At 39.6% G+C, this 25,752-nt stretch overlaps 1 protein-coding gene across 5 annotated transcripts in view; it reads right to left on the bottom strand.

Moving 5' to 3' along the window:
• Positions 1–25,752, bottom strand: part of BRD1 (bromodomain containing 1) — a 44,456-nt gene that overhangs the window by 13,250 nt on the left and 5,454 nt on the right. For 3 of the 5 annotated variants that reach the window (XR_014539382.1, XM_083574956.1, XM_083574957.1), the window contains exons 2-8: positions 21,342–22,719; positions 18,160–18,316; positions 17,739–17,870; positions 16,376–16,504; positions 15,241–15,553; positions 11,446–11,703; positions 9,301–9,789 (exon numbers count right to left, since the gene is read on the bottom strand). Coding sequence is in view for 4 of the 5 variants with exons in the window: in XM_083574956.1 (XP_083431082.1) it covers positions 9,301–9,789; positions 11,446–11,703; positions 15,241–15,553; positions 16,376–16,504; positions 17,739–17,870; positions 18,160–18,316; positions 21,342–22,705 (2,842 nt within the window). In the remaining variant the exon portion in view is untranslated. The remainder of the gene's footprint in view (positions 1–9,300; positions 9,790–11,445; positions 11,704–15,240; positions 15,554–16,375; positions 16,505–17,738; positions 17,871–18,159; positions 18,317–21,341; positions 22,720–25,752) is intronic. The other 2 variants (XM_083574959.1, XM_083574958.1) reach the window with 1 other exon arrangement.

A 25,752-nucleotide genomic window follows, 5' to 3' on the forward strand; every position in this document is an offset into this window, starting at 1 on the left:
GTTCCTTACATCCCCACACTATTCCACAATGAGTGCTAATAAATTGCAGAAATATGTGTAAAACATCCAGGGCTGGTTCAAGAATGACACGAAAATGTAGTCTAGCATTACAAAAATGAGCTGCAGCATGTCTTGCAGCTGTAAGCTAAGCTAGTTAATATTATTATTTTTTAAAAAAAGCTTCCAGACTTCTCTTAGCTACTCTAGAGAAAGGCAAGGGGGAAGCACTCCAAGGTTTGTTTGTGTACTGCTAAACCATAATTCACCATTAAATCCAAACACAGCCATAGAAGTATACAAAAACATATATGATAATTTAGCAAGAACATGGTGGAATCTACACATATATAAAAATGCTGTGAAAATGCTTTTTCTTTAAAAAAAAGTTTTGGAAAAATATATTGAATTTGCCACAGCTCACCATTGTCATCTAGTGCCACATTTGTATATTTCACTTTACAACACACATAACTTTTTCTTTGCAGCAGTATAGCTGAGTCCCAGGTGTTGCCAGAAACAGATATACAGTGGTGCCTCGCAAGAGGAAAAGAATCCGTTCCGCGAGTCTCTTCGTCTTGCGGTTTTTTCGTCTTGCGAAGCAAGCCCATTAGCGGATTAGCGGCTTAGCGCTATTAGCAGCTTAGCGGGCTTAGCGGAATAGCTGAAAAGCGGTTTAGCGGCTTAGCGGATCAGCTGATAAGTGGCTTAGCGTATCAGCTGATAAGCGGCTTAGCGGATCAGCTGATAAGCGGCTTAGCGATCAGCTGTTAAGCAGCTTAGCGGCTTAGCGGATCAGCTGATAAGCGGCTTAGCGGCTTGGGAAAAAGGGGGGGGGAGGAAAAAACCCCCGCAGGAACTCGCAAGACATTTTCGTCTTGCGAAGCAAGCCCGTAGGAAATTTGTTTTGCGAAGCACCTCCAAAACGGAAAACCCTTTCGTCTAGCGGGTTTTCCGTCTTGCGAGGCATTCGTCTTGCGGGGCACCACTGTAGTTGCATAAAACATTTTGGCCTGGCCTAACACAATTTACAAAAATTAGAGAGTAACGAGGAAGAAGCACTTGGTAGCTGGATGCTATCAATTTCTCAAGCAATTTTAGAGACTCTGTTGGAGCAATGGTAAAATAGCTGAATCTGTTTTCATTTTCTTCTGCATTTGAGATGCTCTGTCAGATCCACACTGAAGTTTTCTGGAACCATTAGTACTCCACGGGAAGTTAACAGACCTTTACAATGATCTTTCTGTGTTTCTAAGTTTTCATTAGTTGTCCAAGCAACTTTTTCCTAACACACCATTCTTTGCTACGGCTATTTTGAGTACATTCAGAAGAAAAGCCATGTTAGTCTGTTTCAACAAGGAAGAGTGTGGCATTCTAAATGTTAAACGCCTATGAAATTTCATTGTTCATAGTCCATTTCAGATCCTTTGCGCTTCTGATGAACAAGCTCTTGCCTACTCCAGCTCATACTGCAAGAAGCTAGTTAAGGGACAACAGAACACTTTCTAAGTAGTAAAGAAGTCTTTGACTACTATTGATGAAGATATTCTATGTAACAACATGTACTTAAGATTTTCATACTGTGGAAAGAATATTATTTTTAATAGGTGAAGATAGAGAGAGCCTAGGGCTTGCCGATCAGAAGGTTGGCGGTTCGAATCTCCGCAACGGGGTGAGCTCCCGTTGCTTGGTCCCAGCTCCTGCCCACCTAGCAGTTCGAAAGCACGCAGTGCAAGTAAATAGGTACCGCTCCAGCGGGAAGGTAAACAGTGTTTCCGTGCGCTGCTCTGGTTCACCAGAAGCGGCTTAGTCATGCTGGCCACATGACCCGGAAGTTGTACTCCGGCTCCCTCGGCCAGTAAAGCGAGATGAGCGCCGCAAACCCAGAGTTGTCCACAACTGGACCTAATGGTTATGGGTCCCTTTACCTTTTACTTGAGTGTAAGTTGAAGCAGATATGCAACGGTCACAGTAGAAGCTACAACTACAACTACTCCTTGCTGTAACACAACTAACCATTTCATTGGAACACAGGATAGACAAAACAATTAAAAAAATCTATTTCATTATTGTGGAACTTGAGTTATACCCAATCTGTAAATATGGAGTCAAACTTATTGTGTCAAGAGTGTTTAAAATTTATGTAAAAAAGAAGCAGACCCGTGTCTACCAGGTAAGAATTCTCGACTGGACTCTGAAAAAAGTCAATGCAGTAGAAAGCAATCAGTTATGAAGAAACAGAAGAAAAAGGGAAGGATTTATTTTTTAAAAAATGAGGAATACTAAAAGTTTGGAAAGTAAACATAAGAAACTGCATTTAGGAATTCAAAATCCCTTTGGCTTAGGAAGTTACAAAACCCTTGCCTAATTCCATCTCTGTATAACGCAGGATTGGGTTTTCTGATCTAGGCAGTAATTGAGGGTGTCGGCTGGCAAGTATTCTCAATAATCAATGAATGGCACCACTATATAGACCCTTTTTGCTGCCCAGTGCTAGTGCAAAATCATGTTCAATTCCTATAGAGACCTGCATTTTCTGCAACAAAATAAAGATGGAGAGAAATGTAGTTATTATATTTGGTGAATGTATTATGGAGTCTATATCCTGGCCAAGGGAAGATTAGATTGGCTTGCAGAGGAATGGCAATGGAAAGGAACATTCTTAACCAATCAACCCACAAGGAGCACGTTTGAGGTAAGACTTCTGGGGACTGGTAAAACTGCGACCAATTTATGTCACATAAGATTGCAACATACAACTTCATAACTTACGGAGATGGGGAAATATACTGAATGAAGAGCATAGGTTCATATATATCAAAGACTTCCTCCAACAGGGTTCAAGATATTGATTTTGTTTTAAGGATGGCTGGTGTCTCCAACATGATCCAAAAAAATTACTTGAAATGTAATTGTCTTTCTGCGTTCCAAAATGATCATTACATTGAATTCCAGTCCGTGTTCAGGATAATAGAAAATAATTAGGATCCAAATAGATAAATACTCAGCATATTAGTTAATATGAGAACCTGGAAGACAGTGAAAAAGCCATTTAGTCTCACTGAAAGGGAAAAGAGCTTTAATTAAATAAGCCCTCCTCCCAGCAGTATTCAGAGCAAGATTAGCAAAAACTATGCAAACTATCAATGTCTTCTACTAGTCATATTTAATGTAATATCTGAAAGTGGAAGACTGAAATATTCTCCACTTTGAATCAACAGCTCATTACTGAAAGATGTAGCAGCAGAGAGCTTAGGGGCATTTTTCATAAGAGATACAATGAACAGGGGCTGCATTTTTGCAGAAATTCATTCCAATGAAAGAAGATGACAGATTAATTTATCCACCTATTTCTATATTTGGAGCATCCGTACCTCTAAAGATGCTTCAGCAGTACAGTAAGACATTAGCAGACGAAGCCCAAGGAAGTATCTTGCACATGTGAATTTAGAAGGTGTATTGTGAGTTAGCAGAAGCATGTGCTAAGGGTCACAAGATGCTACTGAACTGGTTTTCAGCACACAGAATTTTTTAAAAAGGAAATCGTAGGCTTAGGGTGAAGGAACTACTAAATTGTTTATTCCAAATTTTGCTTTTACCATGTACAATAGTTAAGTAGTTCAAAGAAAACAATATACGCTGGATCCTAAGATTTCTATGCAGCGCTTTAGAAATGTTTCCAGCTACTGTCAATTGCTCCACAAATAAGAAAACAGACTAGAGGGCATCAAGTTCCACAATTTCAGAAGTAAACTGAGCTTATTCTTTCCAAAACACTCTCACAGTATTTCCTTAATAATTACATAACACACACAATTAAAGAAAGGATCTTACTTTTCCACATTAGAGATATAGCTATAGAATTGTCCTGCTTACATTTTCAGTAAAGTACTGGAAACATTATCATTTCAATATTTCTAACAAAAACCGGGTAAGATATTCTAGTATAGTTGATAGTCTATTAGTTTTTCCCTGCCAATTTTATACTCAAGTTTAACTTGAGTTTTGATCAACAGTCATGAGAACACTTAGAAAGAGCTTTTTTTCTGCTAACAGATATCAAAGATTGCATGATCACTAGGGATCTAGAAAGACAGCTTTATGGAAGTTTTCTTAATAAGGCCAGCAGCAAGTCATCTACATCCGCAATATACATTAGAAGAGTCTTGTAAGATGATTACCGTATTTTTCGCTCTATAACACGCACCTGACCATAACACGCACATCGTTTTTAGAGGAGGAAAACAAGGGAAAAAACATTCTGAATGAAACAGTGGATGTATCATTTTTGTGCTTCATGCTGTGGCCACAGACATGTGATCTGATGGTGAATTTGGGGTGACCCAATGCAAAAATCCTGAGAATTCCTGTGGATCCATGCTTTGTAACCACGTTTTTGCACCATTGCAGCCCCAGGCAACAGTGGGTGCGTGATTTTTTTGGTGCAGGCTGTAGCCATGGACATGCTATGTGATTTGATGGTGAATTTGGGGTGACCCAATGCAAAAATCCTGAGAATTCCTGTGGATCCATGCTTTGTAACCACGTTTTTGCACCATTGCAGCCCCAGGCAACAGTGGGTGCGTGATTTTTCTGGTGCAGGCTGTAGCCATGGACATGCTATGTGATCTGATGGTGAATTTGGGGTGACCGAATGCAAAGATCCTGAGGATCCCTGTGGATCCATGCTTTGTAACCACGTTTTTGCACCATTGCAGCCCCAGGCAACAGTGGGTGCGTGATTTTTCTGGTGCAGGCTGTAGCCATGGACATGCTATGTGATCTGATGGTGAATTTGGGGTGACCCAATGCAAAGATCCTGAGGATCCATGTGGATCTATGCTTTGTAACCACATTTTAAATGGGGAGCGAAGGAAAAACAAAGAAGGGACATGAGGTGGTGTGCAGAGAAGCAGCTGGCTAAGAATGCAGGAGAGGGATTTAATGGGAGGGAGAAAAGAAAGGCAAACGTTTCCCCCCACCCCAGCCATTTCTCTCTCTCTCTCTCTCTCTCTCTCTCTCTCTCTCCCTCCCTCCCACCCTCTCTCTCTCTCCCTCTCCCCCAGCAGCACCGGAGCACAGAGAGGAAATAGAAGGAACACAGTCTGCTTTCCTCTCTGCTTGCCTGGAGGGGAGGGGCTTTCCCTGCTCTTTGTTCCGTTTCAGCAAACACAGCAAGGAAACAGAGGTGGGTGGGCAGTAAGACCCTGAGGCAGAATGCAGGAAAGCAGTCAGATTTCCCTTCTCCGTGAAGCGCGATTTGATTTTTGCCTGATTTTTCGGCTCCAGGGACCACACATTCGCTCAATAACACGCACAGACATTTCCCCTTCCTTTTTAGGAGAAAAAATCTGCGTGTTATAGAGGGAAAAATACGGTAATTGAAATAGTGTTGACACTCTGAAACAGCTTTATTCAACAACAAAATGCTGCACTATGCCATCCTTCTACTCAAAGCACAACAGTATTTACAAAAGGTCTATTTAAGTGCAAAGAAGAAACATTTGCCAATTAACTAATACTGCCTGAATATTTTATGGGCTTAAAAAGTTCTATATAAGAGAGATGGGACAGAAACACACACAAATAATAAAAAAAAAGCTTTACAGCATTTTCTTCTTCTTTCCCTCAGAAGAGAATATTCAGTTGATACCACCAGGGAAAAACTTATTTCTGGGATAGGATTATAAACTCACCCCGCTTTCTAGATTTTGCAACTATTTAAAATAGGTGATATAAAACATTTGCCAAGAAAAATATATTTAACATTTACCTATACAGTCATACCTCGGTTTACAGACACTTCAGGTTGCACGATTTTGGGTTGTGCACCGCGCCGAACCCGAAAGTACCAGAATGGGTTACTTCCGGGTTACGGTGCTTGCGCAAAAGCGCCAAATCGCAACCTGCGCGTGTGCAGACGCCGCGCTGCGGGTTGTGAACATGCTTCCCGCACAGATCACGTTTGCAACTCGAGCGTCCACTGTAAATTTTTTTAATTAAAAAAAAAAATCAACAGTAAAAAATGGAGTTCTGAAAACAGGGGGACACTAACACTTCTCTCCCCCTGCTGCTTCTCAATTTTAGGGGTACTTTTGCTCTTTCATGTGTAGTAGTGAGGCGGGCGGCGGGGAGCCAAGAAAAGAAACAGCACTATGTGTCGTCACGTGTTCATTGAGAAACTGGAACGGCACAACTGGAACTTCTCAAGAAAGCATGAGGAGGCTGGGCGGAGAAGAGGAAGGAAGAGAGAAACACACCGTTCCAATGGTAGGAAGGAAAGGGCATGATTCCTCGGATGTTGTCCTCACAACCCAAGTTCCAGGCAACTGATCAACAAGGGATCAAAAGGGATCAACAAGGCCACTCACCAGCAAGTGGCAAGAGACTCTAGAGAACAGGACACTGATCGCTACTCTCAAGTCTAATTTCCATTGCAGTTTTTGAGCAGGTAAGAAATAGCAGAAGTTCATACCAAGCAAATGGTGACACTTCCACTATTTCTTACTGCCGGATCACATACCTCCACACAAATGCCTACCCTCCCAGGTATTCTGTGAATGCCAGATGATGCAGGAGAGGGGATTGGTAGCAATTACATATGATAGCCGGCAAGTAAGCCAAGGAACGTTTTTGAACCACTGGTTGACGGTCTTGTGTGCTTCTGGACCTTTGCTATAACCTCAGCAAAAAAGAGAAAACGTGTTCAGTAGGAAGATTCTGACAAATATGGAGAAAGTGGGGGGGGCTCTGCTATGGGTTCATAATGAGCTGCAAGAAACAAACTAGCAAGTGGCATACTCTTGCATTAGAGGTTCCGTAGGCATGTAGAGGCATAATGAAACACAAAGGCACAGGTAAACTTTGTTCAGATGGCATTCTAGACACAAGGAAAAATGAGTTCCGCTTGTAAAATATTCACTTTAAAGCTAAATCAAGCAGCTACTAGATCAGGCTTCCTCAACCTCGGCCCTCCAGATGTTTTTGGACTACAACTCCCATGATCCCTAGCTAGCAGGACCAGTGGTCAGGGATGCTAGGAATTGTAGTCTCAAAAATATCTGGAGGGCCAAGGTTGAGGAAGCCTGTACTAGATGCTACTATTTGCTAAAACAAGTCAGGCTAATAACATGCTTCTGGTGGATATTCAGGTAAATGGGGTTTGTATCTATGTATATGTGTGTGTATATAAATGAAAAAATGAATAAGTAAATAAACACACATGGAAACGTACAGAGGCACCAACCACAAATGACATTTCTCTCTCTGCACCAAATGCTAGTCAACACAGTTTGATTTGACATTTCTAGAAACTGCAATGAGAAATGGTGGGGGTGGAAACTCAAATATAGACTTTGTGGGTAAAAACATTCTGTAGTGTGTGATAGTTGGGGCAGCCCATTAAGCAGTTGTTCCTGTGACACATTCCCCATCGAGATGCAGAACACAATTGTATAAATCCAGAACTAGTTAGCTGCACGTAAGTTGCACCGAGTTCAATGGGATCTAAGTTCCATTTCCTTCAACTGGACCCAAGTAAGACTAACTTGCTCTGGATTTAAACCCATATTTGATACCTGCAATATTCTCCAAACAATTAATACTTGAAAACGTATGCCAATCACAGCCTCTTCAACTGAACTCCTGGCCACAGAAAAGAAAAACATGGAAGCAGAACAGTAGAGAGGAAAGCAATCTTGTTAGCTAATTTAAAGAGATAATTAGCTGGAGTCAACTAGTTTACTGAATATGCATCTTAAAGGGTAACACCCCGAAAATCTGGTTTGCTACTGTTACTGGTTTGCTCAACAGAACAGCTTTTTGCTGTGAATCAGGTCTGATGGCTTGAACCACTAAAATGAACACCGTTCAGCAAGCTACTTTCTGCTTTTGCCATTTCACAGAAAAGTAAAAGTGTAAATCACCACTATTTTCTACATTGCAAACAAATAAACTTGCTTAACACAAGTACATGAAAGATGAATGTCAGACTATTATGCTTAAAACAACAAGCTGCTCAAATGCTTGAAAAGTTGACATTAACAGCAGCACGTCATAATCAAGTGTGTTTGTGTATTTTGTATCGCCAAACCGATCCTTTTAAAATGATACACGTTTTCAATGACACAATGCAGATATAACATTCCCTCTTGTCTGACCACGGTTAAGAGACCGGCTGTGTGTTACGGACTCAAAATCTCCTTTCCTGCTCCCACACAATCTTTGTCACAGGAAGAAAGGAGACGGACAGGAAAGCCTTGTGGTTTGTCACGCCAGGCTGGCACAGCAAACAGGTCCAGATCGCAACTTACCGCCAGCAAGGCCACCTTTTTAATTCAGTGAACCCTTTGCTGGTTCAGCTCCACCTCTGCCTTCCCAGACACCCCTTTGGGGGGGCTTTATACTAGATACCACCAGCAACAGCTTCCATATAACCACCGTTCAGGCAGGTGAATAAAGGAGAGCTCCACGGGGCCTCCGCTTCCTGCCAGCAAAGCCCAGGCACAGTTGAGTAGGGGGGAGACCACTTCTTCATCCAAACCCTGGTCAGAGTGGCAGAGTAGGGATTTGGTTGCTTTGTAAGAACCTATCACTCAAAAAAATAATAATTCATAACACTAATAAAACTTTCCCCCCAGATTAATCTCATTCATAACTTTGAGGGTTTTCTTTGAAACACACACACACACACACACACACACACAGAGTGTAATATAGGATTGGATCCAAAGGGGCACTCCCAGTGCTCGAGCACTAAAGGAAAACCATGACGCTTAATCCTGGCAAGCAACGTACACAGCTGCTTGGATCCAACGCATAAAACTTAGGGGGGAACCACAATTTATACTCAAGAGAGGGCTGCTTCTGGGAATGGCACAACAGAACTGGTCCAAACCTTTTTGGGTTTGAATGTAAATCCTAAAGTTGACCTTTAACAGAATCCATGTATATTCTTCTCATGATTAGACACAAAGGTAGCCGTATAAAAGATAGCTAACTAGGCTGCAAGCATTCAGATTCATTAGCGGAGAAGGTTTGAAGAAAGATCTAACATTCCATTTAATTTAAAAGAAGAGCAGATCACAGCAGCAAAGAAAAAAGAAAAAACAACCATCCCTGAATATGAAGTTGGACAACATGGATAAAACAAATTAATCAGATGTCAGAAGATATCAGGCTTCTACAAATATAAAGCTGTACATTTATATTGTCAATTTAATGTGGGCTTTTTTTTTTTAAAAAAAGAGTAAATTATTATTTATCCATGTTATCTTTAAAAAGAATATGGAAGCAAATGTTTACCTGTATCCAAACGCTTTACAGGGGACTCATCAACCACCTCAGAATCTCCACAAGCACTCCTTGATCTTTTCCTGGGCTGCAGTAGTGTCTCCAACCTTGGAAGGACTACAGACAAAAAGGTTTTGGTCCCTAGCTGTGGAGAAGTTGGCTGGGTTTCAGTGTTCTTTGCAGACTTTGGGGGGCTTACACTTTTCGATTTGCAGAAGAGAACAGAAGTACGTCTGTTTACATCAGTTGATGACTCAGCTACAGCAGAAACGGTCGACTCACTGAGATTACTGTCAAGTAAGTGTTCTGGAGTGTGTCCATTTATTTCTTTCTGAATGGAAGTACTATACAATTCATTGTCAAATTTTACTCTTTTGTAAAGTTTATTCTGCTCTGGATTGAGTTCTACAGGTTTGAGGGTTGGTGGCTCTGAATTAGTCTCCGAGTTTGAAGGAAGAGGTAATGCATCTGATGGTTCAAGTTTAGGGGGAGATTTATCTCCTGAAAAAATTAATAAAGTTGGGTTTTTGAAAACTGATAGTTATAAGAGCTACTACATAAAACTTAGTATCAAATATGTAGCCCACAATAATTATTGTTGTTTGATACAAAGTATAACACATAAACTTTAAACCAACTGTCCTAGTTAGTGCCTGGATTTAGGGGAATATGGTAAGTGTGGAAAAGATTGGCTCTAATCTTCAATGTATTTATTTCATAGCGAGTCCCACTGGAACCAAAGGACTCGCTCTTGCATTGTGGATTGAATCTTAAGAGTTCCAATTTGTGCCAAAGTTTTAAGCCTCTAAAATACTATTAGCTTTCAAATTGCATAGTGTTTCATGACGTAAGCTGTTTATAAAAGTACTTAAAATACAGTAAGCTGAGTAATATATCCACCTTACCTGTTTAAACTTTTTCAGTTAGTTTTTTTAAAAACACTTTTGGAGCCTGAAACTGTTGAGAATTAATAGGGGGCTTTGAAAGCGTTGCTAAATTAATATATTATTGAGAATTGCAAAACAGCTTAGAGTTACGGTTACCAGTTTCAATTCAGTAAAACTTACACTTCTATCTTAATGGCAAAAACCCGACAGGAAATATCACAGGTTGGCTCCAGACTTAAGTCATGCTTGCAATGAACCCAACCCTAAGGATGACATTCTGTAGTGTACCTGACTGATCAGTGGACTGCTTACATGACACTGAATTTCACCCACTATTTGGAGGAGATATATATATTTTGCAATTTGCTTCTACACACAATGAAAATACTAAGCAGCTCCCCATTTAAACTTGCTTTGGATTTTAACCTTTTCCATATTTTTGACTTAAAAAAGGATTCAGCATACATTCTTTATTCACATCTCAACCTTTTAATTTTTCCGGTTTTTCCCTTCTTTTTTTGCAGTTCACCTATAAAACTTGCATGGCCATGACTGTGAAGACAGTAGACATAGCAAACATGTGCACCTGAGCTATAAAAAACCGCCTTATCGGGTGTATCGGGAGCAATTTCCAGTGCGACAGCAGGGAAAGAAACTAGCCACTAATGAAAATATGAAGGCCCACCGCAACAAATGCAACTTTCTATGTAATGTAAAAACTGGATAATCACTTGGAAACAGATAGGTGCAACAGTAAGCTTCTTTAGGCACATTAGATTATTCTCACCTCTTCAATCTACTCTTATTTTTTCCATTCCTATATGCTCCCTTTTAAACTGGATTATAGTGATTTCTAGCTTATCTGGAAAACAAACTTATTTTACTGCTGCAAGAAACTGAGCAAGGATGCACAAATATGGATTTTCTGAAATCTCTTAATCCCTATGCAATCCTGCCAGCATCACTCTGATCTTATACATGTTTACTCAAAAGCAATTATTTGTAATTCATTCATTGTAGGATTAAGGTACTCTCGGAATCTGGGCAGGAAACTTAAGAGAGTAAAACCTTTTTTAAAAAACCCCACCTCTGATTATATACTAACCAAATTAAGTTAAGATTCCTAAATTTGTATTTATAACCTACAAAAGTATACAGAAGTGCAGGGCTTTTGATAACACTAAGTAAATTTCTTATCCCCTTTCACTCAAGGATTGTGGCAATTTCTATCAACTTTTTATTAATACTTGCTTAAATTAACAGATCTTACCTTCTTCGCCTTCTTGTTCTAATACTGCATTTTCTTCTTCAAAACTTCCAATACCTGATTCAATCTGAGAGGGCTGATGCTGTTGCTGGCTTATCTTGATGCGAATCAAGTTAATTTCTTTCTTTAAAAGCTTTGCTCGCTTACTCCTAGAACCACTGGATTTCATTGCACAGGTGAGATCAAGTTTTTCTAGTAACTCTTTCAGCTGTTCTTCCAAAGACATGTGCACTCGGTTAGCAGGATTCAGCAACCTATCCACTGAAGTTAAAAACATAGGCATTTGAACAATGTTTTTCACTCTATAGCATTAAGAGCACAGCTAAAACAGTGTGACACGGGTGCAGCAGAAACACTTGATAAATTGTAGGATTCTGTTCTCCCACTGCAGCTGGTATTGTCCCAACAGCAGTTTTCACTAAAATCATTAAAACATACCTAGGAAATCTGTCACCAATGGAAGCGAAAGCTCAGAAAAAGCTCAATATGGAGGCCAGTTGGCCAAAATATTGGGAAATTTTGGAGCAAGAAGGAGATAGACTGAAACTGCAGAACTTTGAGAAATTAAAAAACAAAGTCCGAGACTGGCTACATTATTTTCAGATAAGGGAGGCATACAATTTGGACAGGAAAATTGGCTTCCAGGTGGAAAAATCTAAATTAGAAACCGAAGTGCTAGAATCTAAAACTAAAATTATGTCAAAAATGTATAACTTGCTGCTGAAATGGAATACACAGGATGAAACGGTTAAGTCAGCTATGATTAAATGGGCACAAGATTTTGGACATAACATTATGTTTGCTGACTGGGAACAGTTATGGACCACAGGTATGAAATTTACGGCTTGTAATGCCTTAAGAGAGAATATTATGAAAATGATATACAGGTGGTACATAACCCCAGTCAAGCTTGCAAAAATATATCACTTGCCCGATAATAAATGCTGGAAATGTAAGGATGTTGAAGGTACATTCTTTCACCTTTGGTGGACGTGCCCAAAGATTAAGGCCTTCTGGGAAATGATTTATAATGAAATGAAAAAGGTATTTAAGCATACCTTCTTGAAAAAACCAGAGGCTTTCCTCTTGGGCATAGTAGGCCATTTGGTGCCAAAGAAGGACAGAACTTTTTTTATGTATGCTACAACGGCAGCAAGAATACTTATAGCAAAGCACTGGAAGACTCAAGATCTACCCACTCTGGAAGAATGGCAGATGAAGTTGATTGACTAGATGGGACTGGCAGAAATGATCGGCAGAATCCGCGAACAGGGAGAAAAGTCAGCAGAAGAAGATTGGAAGAAATTCAAGGATTATCTACAGAAATACTATAAAATTAATGAACTCTGAAAAGATGTTGGTTTGAATTTTGGTGGTCTCTAGCTGTTATGATAAAGATAATGGGAACTAAAATTATTTAAGTTATTAAATTTAAAAAAAGTTGAGTGGAAAATAAGGCGTTATTTTAAAAGGAATGTTAAGAGATTAGGATTTGCTGAATTAACAAGTCGAATTAGAGAACAAGAAGGGGAGGTATGAGGAAGTCAAAGAAACATGTTACTGAAAAATGGTTATTGAAGTTGACTTGTTTTTAATATTTTTCTTTTTCTTTTTCTTTTTGTGTTTATATAAAATTGGAAAATCTAATAAATATTTATATATAAAAAAACATACCTAGGAAATCTCTAGGATTTCAGATAGCGGTCTCTTGTGCAGTGGACGTTCCTCATGCAAAGCAGATGTTCCAAAGTACAGTCGAACCTTGGTTCTTGAACAGATTCTGGAAGTCCGTTCAACTTCGAAAACCAAGGGGCGGCTTCCGATTGGGCTGCAGGAGCTTCCTGCACTCAATTGGAAGCCGCAGAAGCAGCAGTCGGATGTTCGGGTTCCAAAGAACGTTCGCAAACCGGAACACTCACTTCCTGGTTTGCGACGTTCGGGTGCCAAAATGTACGAGTACCAAGGCGTTCAACAACCAAGGAGCGACTGTACTAACTTTGCATGCCAAAGGACCCAGGTTTAATCACTGGCATCTCCACTTGAAAGCACCCTCAATAGCAGGGCTGGGCAAAACCAATGCCTGAAACCCGAGAGCTACATCTAATCACAACACAGAGCAAAATGAGCCAATGGTATGATTCAATTTCAAATATTCAATGCTAAGACTGTCCTGGCAGCTCCACAAGCTCTATTGATGATCTCATTCACTTCCCTCTGCAACATGAACTGAACATGAATTTTATGTCCTGAAGGGCACAAAAATGCCTTTATGAGTTATTGTATCAAAGCTACTAATGTATTTGGCCATCCAATCTGAAACGTGTAAGCCTGTATGCAGAATTTCCCTCCCTGTGAATTTCTCCACAGATTTAGCGACTCAAATTTACCTTGCACAGGTCATGAAACAGCACTGATACATTTGCTTTCTGCTATTCTTCCACTCTACATTCCAGGGATTTGTTACAACTTCTGCACTGGGAGTATGTGTTTTTGAATTGCTATAAAAACTCCTTTGCCATCCCCAAAATCTCATATGAATGTATGAGAAGTGCTTTTTCTCAAATCTCACGGCATAATAACAAATGGATTACTATTGCACTACTGCTATTTTACATGCATGCTTTTGAAGGAAGAAAGCCTACCACAGGTTTAATTAACTCTCTCGACATATACATTAAAAATTGCTTCTGTATGTGCAGAAGCTGAAATCAAGATTCCTTTCTTTTCCTAGGAGGCCAGAAAGATAATTATGATACAGGCAGGAATATAAATCATATCGGGGTAAGAGTGAGTAGATGGGGAAATTATGCAAATAAATGGTAGAAACAGGAAGCTGTGGCAAAAGCAAATAGTACATGTTCTAGAAATTCACTATAAACTGGAAGACAAACATAACAGGCACTGTCAGTTAATCTGTGGAAGGAATCCAGAATGAAATGAGGAAAGTCCATTCACCCCTAGTTTAACCTCCCATGTTAAAATATCTTGCCATCTTTCTAAAAAAAAGGTGATTTTTTATTTTGCTTTATTATGTTCTTATAAGTTTTTTTTTACTGTCCAACACTTTTTTCCTATTGCAACACCTACATTCCAGAAGCAGAGTCCACAAAACATGCAAATAAACAATAGGATTTCAGTATTTACTTTCCTAAGAGCAGTCTTCCTGCTTCATATCACAAAATGATCTTTAATCTCCGAGATACAAAAAAATTGTGATAAGGCTTTCTACATTACAGCAGTCCCCACGATGCCACAAGTGCAGGAAACCCTTGCCATATCCCTCAAGCGCCACAGTTTGGTACCAACTGCATATACTGCTAAGCCATGAATCTTCATTTATCAAACCACACTGCATACGCTGCCTAACTTCACTCCTTTGTTCCTGGGAATGAAGCGGCTAACCAAATCACAAAGGTCCTAGCTTTTGTGTTTCGAACCTGAGATCATGTTGTTGTTTTTTTAATGGCTAAGCCAACAACCATCATTTAAAGCTGGCTATAAATTGTGGCTTGTACTTAGCGTTACATGCTAGGTTTGGATATAACATTAAACTTTCCACTTCATAGTTTCTTTCCACTTGTGAAAGAAGAGGAGTGACATAGGAATGCTTGGGTTGCACACAGCTCATGCACAGTAGATTTTAATAAACCACGTTTCACGGCTTTAGTGCTATAGGTAAAGATGAGCTTTGTGTGAGAAACACACCTTGTTTAAAAGGCTTCAAGAATTCTGAACAAGAATTGACCCACTCAATAACCTGAAAATATTATATCAACACTCATTCTGATGCGTCCTTACCATCTTCCCAGGTAAAAGGTGGAGGAGATTCAAGTTTAGGCCGTTCAGGTAAGTGCATTCCAGTTTCGTTATTATACCCAATTGCCTCCGCATCTCTTCTAGCTTGTCGGAGAACAATACCTCCTTGATCTCTTAACCGCACAGCAGCTCTATAGAATATTGTATCTTTTGCATTGTATTTCATACAGTTTTCAATGATAAGGTTAAAATCTTCTTCAAACTCGTTGAGATTTTTATAAGCTTGGGCATCCAACCGTTTTCTCATAGTAGAAAAATCCATGGGATGTTTAATATGATCCAAATAATCTGGAACCTGCAAGTACATTTTTTTAAAAAAATATATTTTTAATTCTTTGCTCTTTGATTGAAGCAGAAATATAAATATACTATACACTATACCACATTAACAGAAGGCAAAAATTACTTACTTTCTTCCTAAAAATATTGAATCAATGAGATACATAGAAATGTATAAATGTGTATGTTTGTGACCTTGATAATTTAAAGCTTTGCACTTTCCAAACCTCTGTTCCCTTAATCTACTTTTAAAGGCAACCTTTATTTTAAAGTGACCTGGGCACAGACAAAATTTTAATAGTTAAGCTAGAAAATAATCTAAAGTACTCTTCTGAGATTTGTATGATTAAATGCTATCATCTGGTTGAAGAATCAAATATTAGGGCTGGATTGAACTAAACAGTTGCATTAGCAGGAGCAGAAATCCTTGCACGAACAGATATTGGATTCCTCCTTTAATGTTTAATTTTAACAAAATAATTATTTTTATATTTATGCTTTCACAAAGTCTAGAAAATGAAGGTATTAACATTTTAATGTTTGCAAATTAAAGCATTTTATCCTTCATGTGCAAGTGTGGTGATGCCAATTCTTTTTTTACCAGGTTCCACATCCTGCAGTGTATTCAGTGTATTTCCATGCTGTTGGCAGAGGGGGACTTTCCTCCTCTGGCAACTCCCTCAATCTCTATGCTGAGTGCAGATGAGGAATGGAGTGATCTGTCCATCCTCAGCCAGGTTACTCACTCACCTGCATGAAATTCCATGACACCTATGGCTACCAAGCTAGCGCTTCAATACAAAACTGATCAACTGTATCAGAAATATTAAAGTTTCACCTCTTTAAGATTCACTGGTTGAGCAAATATGCGAGCAGAATCCTTTTCCTGTAGTTGGTCTAGAACTGACCGCAGTAGTACAGTAAATGGAGTTAGCTGAAGTTCCATGGCAACCTGTTCCACTTTGATCTATGCAATGGAAGACAAATAGAGTCCATTTCATTCATGGATATGATTGCAGACTGTAAGTATGAAAAATTGAATTTATCAATCCTAAGCAACTGATTCAGAAATAAATTCCAACAAGTTTAATGGTGCTTACTCACAAAGTACTGCAGCTTAAATGTTATATGTGATGTATGTTCAATGTGCAGTAACAAGGAAACATTGATTTGCCTGTATTTGGCAATGTTTACAGCTTAATTACAAAACCCCGTGTGCTTTTGGCAATACAACTAATGTAGAGCCATAGGTAACATTCAAGAGGAGAGTATACCAATGAAAACACGACACATAATCATGGTGCTCTTTCAAAGCTTGGAGCCTTCCCAGTTACGCCACACTTCCAAGGTGCTCTAAAGGCTGTTCCAAGTTGCCTTGAAACATGCGCAAACACCTACAGAGAAAGTTAGGGATCTTGAGACTAAGGCCTATTAGGAAAGGTTGAAGGAGTTGGGTATGTTTAGCTTGGAGAAAAGGCTTTTAAAAAATGACACGATAGCCGTAGTCAAATATCTGAAGATCGCCATCACATAAGTAACAGCAAATTTGTTTTTTGTTGCTCCAGAAGGCAGGACCCAAAAACAATGGGTTCAAATGACAAAGCGGGGGGACGGGACAGAATTAAACTAAACATTAGGAAACAACTTTCTGACAATGCAAGCTGCTTGACAGTAGAACAAAAAGTCTTGGCAGGTGGACTCTCATTCATTAAAGTGTTTCAATGCTGGATGGCCAGCCATCTGGGATGCAGCGCTAGGTTAACTGGAACTAGGCAATCTTTGGGGTACCTTCCAATTCTATGAGCAAGCACGGTACAAATGCATGAGATCTCTGATCCCCAAAGCTCTAAGATTGGGAAGAGGGTAGGATTCATACACATTCACTATGTGGGCATCCAAAATGTTTCAGAAATGGAGCATGAAACACGCTTAAAAACCCCCTGGAGATTAGAATTTGAGAAAGGGGTTCTTCCTGACAGTTCACTATGCTTCAGAGATGTCCTCCACATAGTGTGATGTCAGATACAAGGGGATCCTACCCCTCCCTCATTATGAGAAGAGCAGGTTTCTGGTAACCATAAATTCTGGCGGCTACCAAGGTCACTCAAGATTTGTGGGTCCCCGAGTGTGTATCTTTTGAATCAATCCTGACTCGGCAACATTTCCCTTCAAAATCCTAATAAATAAAATTACTCATATACCTGTTCTCTTTTTAACTTTTCTCGTTTTCGTATAAGTTCTATCAGCAGCCGTGCTCTCTCCAGATCATGACGGAGCCTTTGCCAGTACTTCAACTTCTCCTTTAAGGCTTGTGTTTCTTCATCATCTTCCCTCTTACGAAAGAAAAGTAGTAGTTTCTATGTTATTCTGCTCTTAACTCTACAGCTAACAGTAGCTTCTAGCAAGCATTTCAAGAATAATTTTGAGTCCAGCTAGCCTGTGAAGTTACTTACGATTCCAAGTATACTATTTTTCTCTGATAGAACAAAGATAGGAATTAAAATCTCATCTTCATTTTCACTTAATACACAATTATACTGTTCCTAGCTACCTATGCCATATATTATCAACTCAAATCACATGAGCAGTTTAATTATGCTGGAAGTTACGGAAGATACATACCTGTTGTGTGTTTCTTTGTGACTGCAAACTAGACTGCAGTCTTCTCAATAAAGGGACACCATTTCTGGACAACCTTTTAAGTAACCAGTAACTATGTACTCTTTCAACAAATTGCTTCTTTCGCTGAATAGCCACCTGATTCATAATTTTATTTAATCTAAAGCATAGGGGGGAAACAAACATATTAATTTTTGTAACTCAGTGCTGCATATTTTAATTAAGAAAGAAAATGGAATACTTCTGAATCGGAAATGCTGTTTTGAAATGATACCAACATTTACATGGGCTGGTATAAAAAGAACTTCAGGAAAGCCAGGTGTGTACCCCCCCCCCATGTTACATTGCAAACTTGTTTTGGAATTCCCCTTGATTTCAAAAGTTTTACCATGTACTGGGGGTAAGGGACAGCTCTCCAAGAAACACTAACTGAAAATTATTTTAGGTACTTGGGAGCTAGTCACACTTTTAGAACCAGGGTATTATAAACAGTTACATAAATCTTAAAAACCTGATATAGCTAGAATGTTATTTTCACCTGTTATTTCCTTGTGGAATGTTTCACAATAAAGAAAAAAGAAAAAAAGAAAAGAAAGAGCCTGAACTACATACATACCCTAAGACCTTTGACAAATCAATACATATTCATTGAATTCCTTTCTTTGATTAAATTATTTAACGGTTTTGCTACTGAAGTTATGTAGTGAAGCCTGAGAAGCAGGTTTACAAGACTTATAGTATCACATGTCCAAACACATACCTGTTAAGTCACATTTGACTGTGTAATACTAAAAAAAGAATCAACTCTCTTTCAATTAACCTGGTTGCCTAGAGATAATTCTCAACTGATATAAGATCCAGGCAAGTTGCCATTTGTAAGTTTGATGTATCAGACTGCTATATTTCTATTACTATGCCAGCTGTGTTTGCTTCATCTAAGTACCAACAGGTGCATCTTATTTCCACTAGTTTTTTCTTCTTCATGGCATGCCAATCTGGATAATAGGGGATTGCATTAGGAATGTTGAGACAGAAATAACCTTCTAGTAATTAGCCAAAATATTTTTGGGGGAAAACAAATTTACAGATGAGTGCTAAAACTGTTATTAGAAACAATTCTCCTTACACTTCTGCATGTAACTTCACTAATTTTATTCAAGGGATATACAAAGGTATCAGAACCGCATATAGCATCCAAAGAACTGCACATGCACATATACAAGGGGTTTTTTTTGGCCACCCATCCTAATGTAACCCTCACTCTCTCTCTCCAAATGCCTATTCCATTGCTCCTGAAGGTTGGGAACCATCAAGAGTAAATTTAAATTAAGAATTAGGAGCTATAAATCAAAAGCAAGATTGGCAACCCTCCCAACCTCCCTGAGTACAATCGGACTTGGATCTGGGCCATTGGTCTGTATATGTAATTATTTCATAGGCAGTAGTACACTATTAAAAGCACAGGGGAAAGGGAAATATTTAACACTTCCTAATATCAGATAAAATACCAAGATTAGACCAAATAGTCTGCCCAGTAGTTTTCTGGGTTGAGGCAAATATGTCCCAAGATATTACACCTGCTAGGGTTGCCTTTAAGAATCAATTTCTCAAAATAAACAAAGTCAATATATGAAATAGTAGAAGTATGCAGCACCCAACCTTCCATTTCCAGTGTGGCTATCACATCACACACAGTAAGTACCCTGGGCTCCTCTGGGGACAAAGGCAGGATATAATTTTAAAATATAAAGAAGCAATATGTAGCCAATAAGGATACTTTCTAAAATTAATGAGTTCCATGAAATTATTTAAATATATACATGATGTTTTGTGTTTAACCCCTCTGAATGTTTAGAGGTTGACACCATCATACAAACAGGAAGTCACTCTTGAATAGCCCCCCTATTCACAAACCCAACTCCACTAACACAGCATAGCTGGGGGGGAAACAGGGAACCCCATAAAATAAAATAAATTCTAACTGCTAATTGAGGATGTAGGCAACCCCTTTTTCAGGGCTGCATTTCAGTGGAGGACAGAAACCGAAACGATGATGGGTAGAACTAGAAACATTCACTAGATGAATGTGAGAATCAAGACCATTCTGTGCAAGTCTACTCAGAAGAAAGTCTCATGGGACTGTGACAGGGTTGCTCTCAAATAAGCATACAGGGGATTTTTTTTAGAACAACAGGTGAATAGCTGTTGTTTTGGAAAGCAAGTAAAAGTAATTCTTTCGATGGGTCACACAAACAGCAAAAGCCTATCCATTTGTTCTCAGAAATCCATTTCCTCAAGCCATACAAGCAGGGGAATTTATTTTCTTTAGAGAAACAAACATAAATTTAAATTAAGCGAAATACTGCCACTTGCAGTTGCTCCGAAGCTACATAAGGAGGGGAAGAACACTTTGAAAAACAAAGAAGAGTAAGTAGGAAATGTATGAGCAGAGAAGAAATGTTGATGGGATGGGGAAAGGTGGCAGCTTCAAGAAACACTGAAGGCTGAATAAAATGAGGTCAAAGGCTACAGACCGTCCACCTGTGATCTAGGCAAATAATTTAAAGGTTTCCTGTTCAATTTACCGTATTTTTCGCCCTATAGGACGCACTTTTCCCCCTCCAAAAATGAAGGGGAAATGTGTGTGCGTCCTATGGGGCGAATGCAGGCTTCACGCAGCTCTCCACAAGCCGCGGGAGCCCGCGCCGGAGAGTTGCCTGCATGCTGAAGCCTGGGCGCGCTGAGCTCAGCACGCCCAGACGTCGCGCAGCTGTCCGCAAGGCGCGGGAGCGCGGCGCTGGGCTCCCGCGGCTTGCGGAGAGTTGCCTGTTCTGGGGGCAGCCCCGCGCCTGGGGGGGGGGGAATAATTCCCCCCCTTTATTTCCCCCCAAAAAAACTAGGTGCGCCTTATGGGGCGGTGCGTCCTACAGGGCGAAAAATACAGTAAGTGAACTCAAACCACAGCAATGATGACTCTGAAAGCTATCCTCACTCTTCTACAAAAATATTAAGTTATTGAGTAAGAAGATTTTAAAAATTCTATTAACTTGTTTGTCAAATAGTGCCATAAAGTATTTCATTCCCTATCAATAAGCTGACAACTAAAAGAAAATTAAAATAAAGCAAATTTAACTTTAACATACTATTAAGGTAAATAAAGCATTGACTTCTAACGTTTTTCTTACCTCTGAGGAGGGATACACGGAGCAGATACTGCAGGCATAACTGTACAGGGTTCAGCCGGTGTCTTCTTTGACTTTTTAGCCTTTTTTCTGACCTTTGATGTGGACCTTGTTTTGGCAGAGCCCTCTTTTCTATAGAGGCCATTTTTCATTTCAGCTTCTCCATAAATGTTCAGAGGTCTCCGAATGGAACCTGGTGGTGTATGTACATCACAATATGCAGTCTTTTTTACTGAGAATGTCGTGCCACTACCAGTTAATTCTTTCACTGGTTCCATTTTCATATACAAACCAGCTTTTTGAGCACATGTAACATGGAATGCTGTGTAGCAGTTTGCTTTGTGGCACTGAATACAGGCACCAACACCTTTCTGTTTACAGAGGTAGCATGTTAACTTCCATCGGGCAGGGGGAATGTTCTTAACTCCATCTATTGGCTCAATAAAAACAGTATTGGCAAATCCAACTTCCGGAATCCAAAGAGCACAAACAACATGTCCCCATCGATCATCATCTGTCTTTTTAAAGGCACCTCCTTTGTTTGGACACAGTACACAGTCTACAGGCCGTGAACGGGACTGTAGACACTGTCTGCAGAGCCACTGGCCCTCAGGTATATATGGCACCCCATAACACTCCTGATGCACTGCTAAGTTACACATATCACAAAAAAGAATTACATTGCTGTTCTGACACTCTCCATCCATGCAAATACAACAAACTGCATCTTCATCAATTAAAGACTGATGCTCACCCTGTTTTTGAGTCTCACAATAAGATTCTTTCTCAAAACGGTCCATAAGAAATTCAAACATGTTTTGCGATACAACCGAGAATCCATCACTCTTTCGCTTTTCATTGATTATTTCTAGCCACGCATAATCTTCTTCATCCATATCATACTCCACTTCATTATCAAGTTCTTCCGAAGACTTTTCAATAAATTTATAGTACGATGGAGGCCTCCGGGGTGCAGAAGGTGGACTGTACTCAACAATATGCACTTTGGGTTCTGGAAGAGTACTTGCTGTAGACGGGATGCCATGCGCACTCGGAGACGTTTCATTTTTCTTTTTAACTTTGTTGTTTCTATGCCTCTTTGTTCTCAGAAAGATTGGTGGCCTTTCACTATTTTCTTTATTGCTGTTGCATTCACTTAATTCCTGGGCTGTAAGATCATCTTCTAATATAATTTCCAGGGGTTCAAAGATACTGATCCTGTGCAATCGCCCTTCAATTTCTATTTCTACCATCCTTTGAGCCTGGGCATAGGTCAAAGTTTCTCTAGTAGGGGAGTGTTTAATACTGCATGGAGAAGAAGAGTGTCTTGCTGAAGATACTCGATGACATCTTCCTTTCCTCCTCATTTGGTACTGATTACCTAAAATTAGAAGCATGATTGTAAGATGAAATTGTATATTTTAATATGAAAACAGGAAAGACAAACAGAGAAACATTTTTTTACCTACTAGGTGGTTTCTATGATAAAAATTAAATGTAGTATCTTGAAGGCATTTAAAAACTATGAAACAAAATACTTTCATAAGACCACAGTAAGAACTCCACACATTTTTGTAATTTAAGAAAACTCTTAACAATTCATTTTATAAAACATCCCTGCAGTTAAACAGATGTGTGTGCTGTCATTAAGTCAGCCTTCCCCAACCTTAGCTACGCAGATGTTGTTGTACTACAACTCCCATCATCCCTGACTACTGGCCACAATGGCTAGAAGTGATGAAGATCGTAGTTTAACAATATCTGAAGAAACAGAGTTATAGCATGATCTAGTAGCATGATATATTTACTGGTTTGCTGGTCACTGGTATTCAAAATGAGTTGGATCCAGAGAACTGTGATTGAAAATCTGCTTGTACAGTAGGGCTTTCCTGACTACAACCACCCCAAAGCTGCTCCTGAGGGTTGAGAGCCCTTGTCTAATGGCTTGGGATGAGAAACAGGAAGTTGCAGCAGGGCAGGTACATTCAGAATAATTCAGCAAGGTTTCAGAAGCATTTTTCTACTTGTTTTTGCAAGACACAAACAAGCCCATTTCTTAAAACTAAATAGTAGTTTATCCACTTATCATTATTCCATTTATCTGTTGCATTTTTTTTGTCTCAAGCAGGAAAAAGTCATTTTTAAAAAACACATAAAACATTAAAACCAGAAATGAAAAGAAAACGTTAAAGTATCCCATCCCATCTAAAAGGCTCTATACTGTTAAAAGTCAAAGGCCTGGTTGAAGAGGAATGTTTTCACCTGAAACCTGAAGCTATTAAGTGATGGCAACTGAAGAGCCTCCCTGGTGACAGCATTGCTTAAATCCTACGCACGCTTACTTGGGAGTAAGGGACACTGAAGTCGATGTAAATATTGTGCTGTTAAAAATACATGCATAACACATTTTGCCTGATATTAAATAAAAGGAGAAAAAAATACTAACAGCATGTGAGATGCAGTACGTTCATTAGTAACTTGAACAGACGATCGGTGAGCCTGTCTACAGTCCAGTTCACATGTCATTTTAAAACATAGTTTAAAATAAACTATGGTATAAAGCAGGCAGGTGCAACAGGTAGATCGTGATCTACCGGTAGATCACTGAATGTCTGTGGTAGATCACGGGTAGATCACTGTCTCCTCCCAAAGAAACTCAACAAGTTTGACTCCCCTAAAAAAGCTCATCATTTTCGTCCTGCTCCCCCCAAAAAACAGGCCTTCACCCTTCCTAAAAGCTCGGCAACTTTGACCTGAACCCCCAAAAAGGGGGTAGATCACTACCAGTTTTTAACTGTGAGTAGATCGCAGTCTCTTGGGAATTGGCCACCCCTGGTATAAAGTGACCAAACAGAGTGTTGGAGCACGTTGATCAAAAGACTGTGCTTTGTTTTTGCCTTCAGCAACACTGGAGAAGAAATTGGAGGGTGGATTCAAGTTACTTACAAACCAGTGGTTGTCATTTGCCCGAACTCGCAAACACACCAGACAGTGTAAGCCAAAAACAAATATTTGCATACTGCTCATTAAGGCTGGCCTTTCAACACTGTGATATATCACCAGCTAAACAATGCAATGTACTGATATATCACAATGTCTGAAATAAGGATGGAGCTATGTAGAGGCATTTGATGGCTTCACGGTTTTTCCTACATTGTGATTTTTGCACAGCACACAAACACACACATCACAATTTGTAAAATATTGCAAGGTAAAAAATTATGAAACTGGTATCACAATATGGACTTCAAACAGGTTTTGGACAATATATTGCCCAGCCCTAACACACATCATGATTCATGATATATTGCCCGGTTAAAAATTATGAAACCAGTATCATTATATGGACTTTAAAACTGTTTTGGACAATATATCACCCAGCCATACTGCTCATGGCTTGTGTGGGAGGAGGGAATAAACCATTACTTCCGGTTCATGCAAGCTAGCTTCTGGTTTTTTTACTATAGAATCATAGAATCATAGAGTTGGAAGAGACCACAAGGGCCATCGAGTCCAACCCCCTGCCAAAGCAGGAAACACCATCAGAGCACTCCTGACATATGGTTGTCAAGCCTCTGCTTAAAGACCTCCAAAGAAGGAGACTCCACCACACTCCTTGGCAGCAAATTCCACTGTCGAACAGCTCTTACTAAAGGTTTGCTTTCCTGCAGCTAAGGACTGGCAGAAGCAAAGGGAGAACGAAGCACCTGTGTTTTCAGAAGTGTGCAGAATGTGAACCAGTCCTTCTAGCAATAGCAAGCTTTGATTGCAGATTTGTTTACTGGAGAGATTAATGATTCATTGGGCATGCCACTTCCTACTTTCTCTATATATATTTGAAATAGTGAGCCACTCCTTAATTCGCGTTCAAACAACTATCCATCATTCACAGGTGTAACATAGCATAGCATAAACTAAAACAGGTACACTTCACTGACACCAGAGTCCTATGCACAGGCAGAAAAAACCCATCTGCTTGTAAGGACTGGGGCTGCCAATTTTTGCAGCATTTTACAGCATGAAGAATCCTGAAGGGTCCTGTGACTTCCAAAAGCAAGGAGGCAGAATGGAGAAAAGTAAGTGGGTGGGTGTGGGTGGGTGTTTGAATGACAGAGTGAGAGATAGTACACCTGCAATGAAAGGAGCTAGGAAGCTCCAATGCATTTGCAGAATACTGTGCATAGCCTTTTGGATCAAACATTTTAACATTATTTGGAAAGTTTATTTTGCACCTATTTGTTTTATTTAGATGGGTTATCCTAAAGACAGATATTGAATTATACCAGAGCTTGAAATTTGGGTGCAAGGAACAGAATGGTGCCAGTAAATGAAGGCATCTAAGGCTATCATTGGAGAGGTGATAACTATACAAGACAATGTTCCATCAGGTAATTCCCTGGGCCTCCCACCACCA

Source organism: Podarcis filfolensis, assembly GCF_964270895.1.
Source record: "Podarcis filfolensis genome assembly, chromosome: 10".
In the NCBI taxonomy this organism is placed as follows: domain Eukaryota; kingdom Metazoa; phylum Chordata; class Lepidosauria; order Squamata; family Lacertidae; genus Podarcis; species Podarcis filfolensis.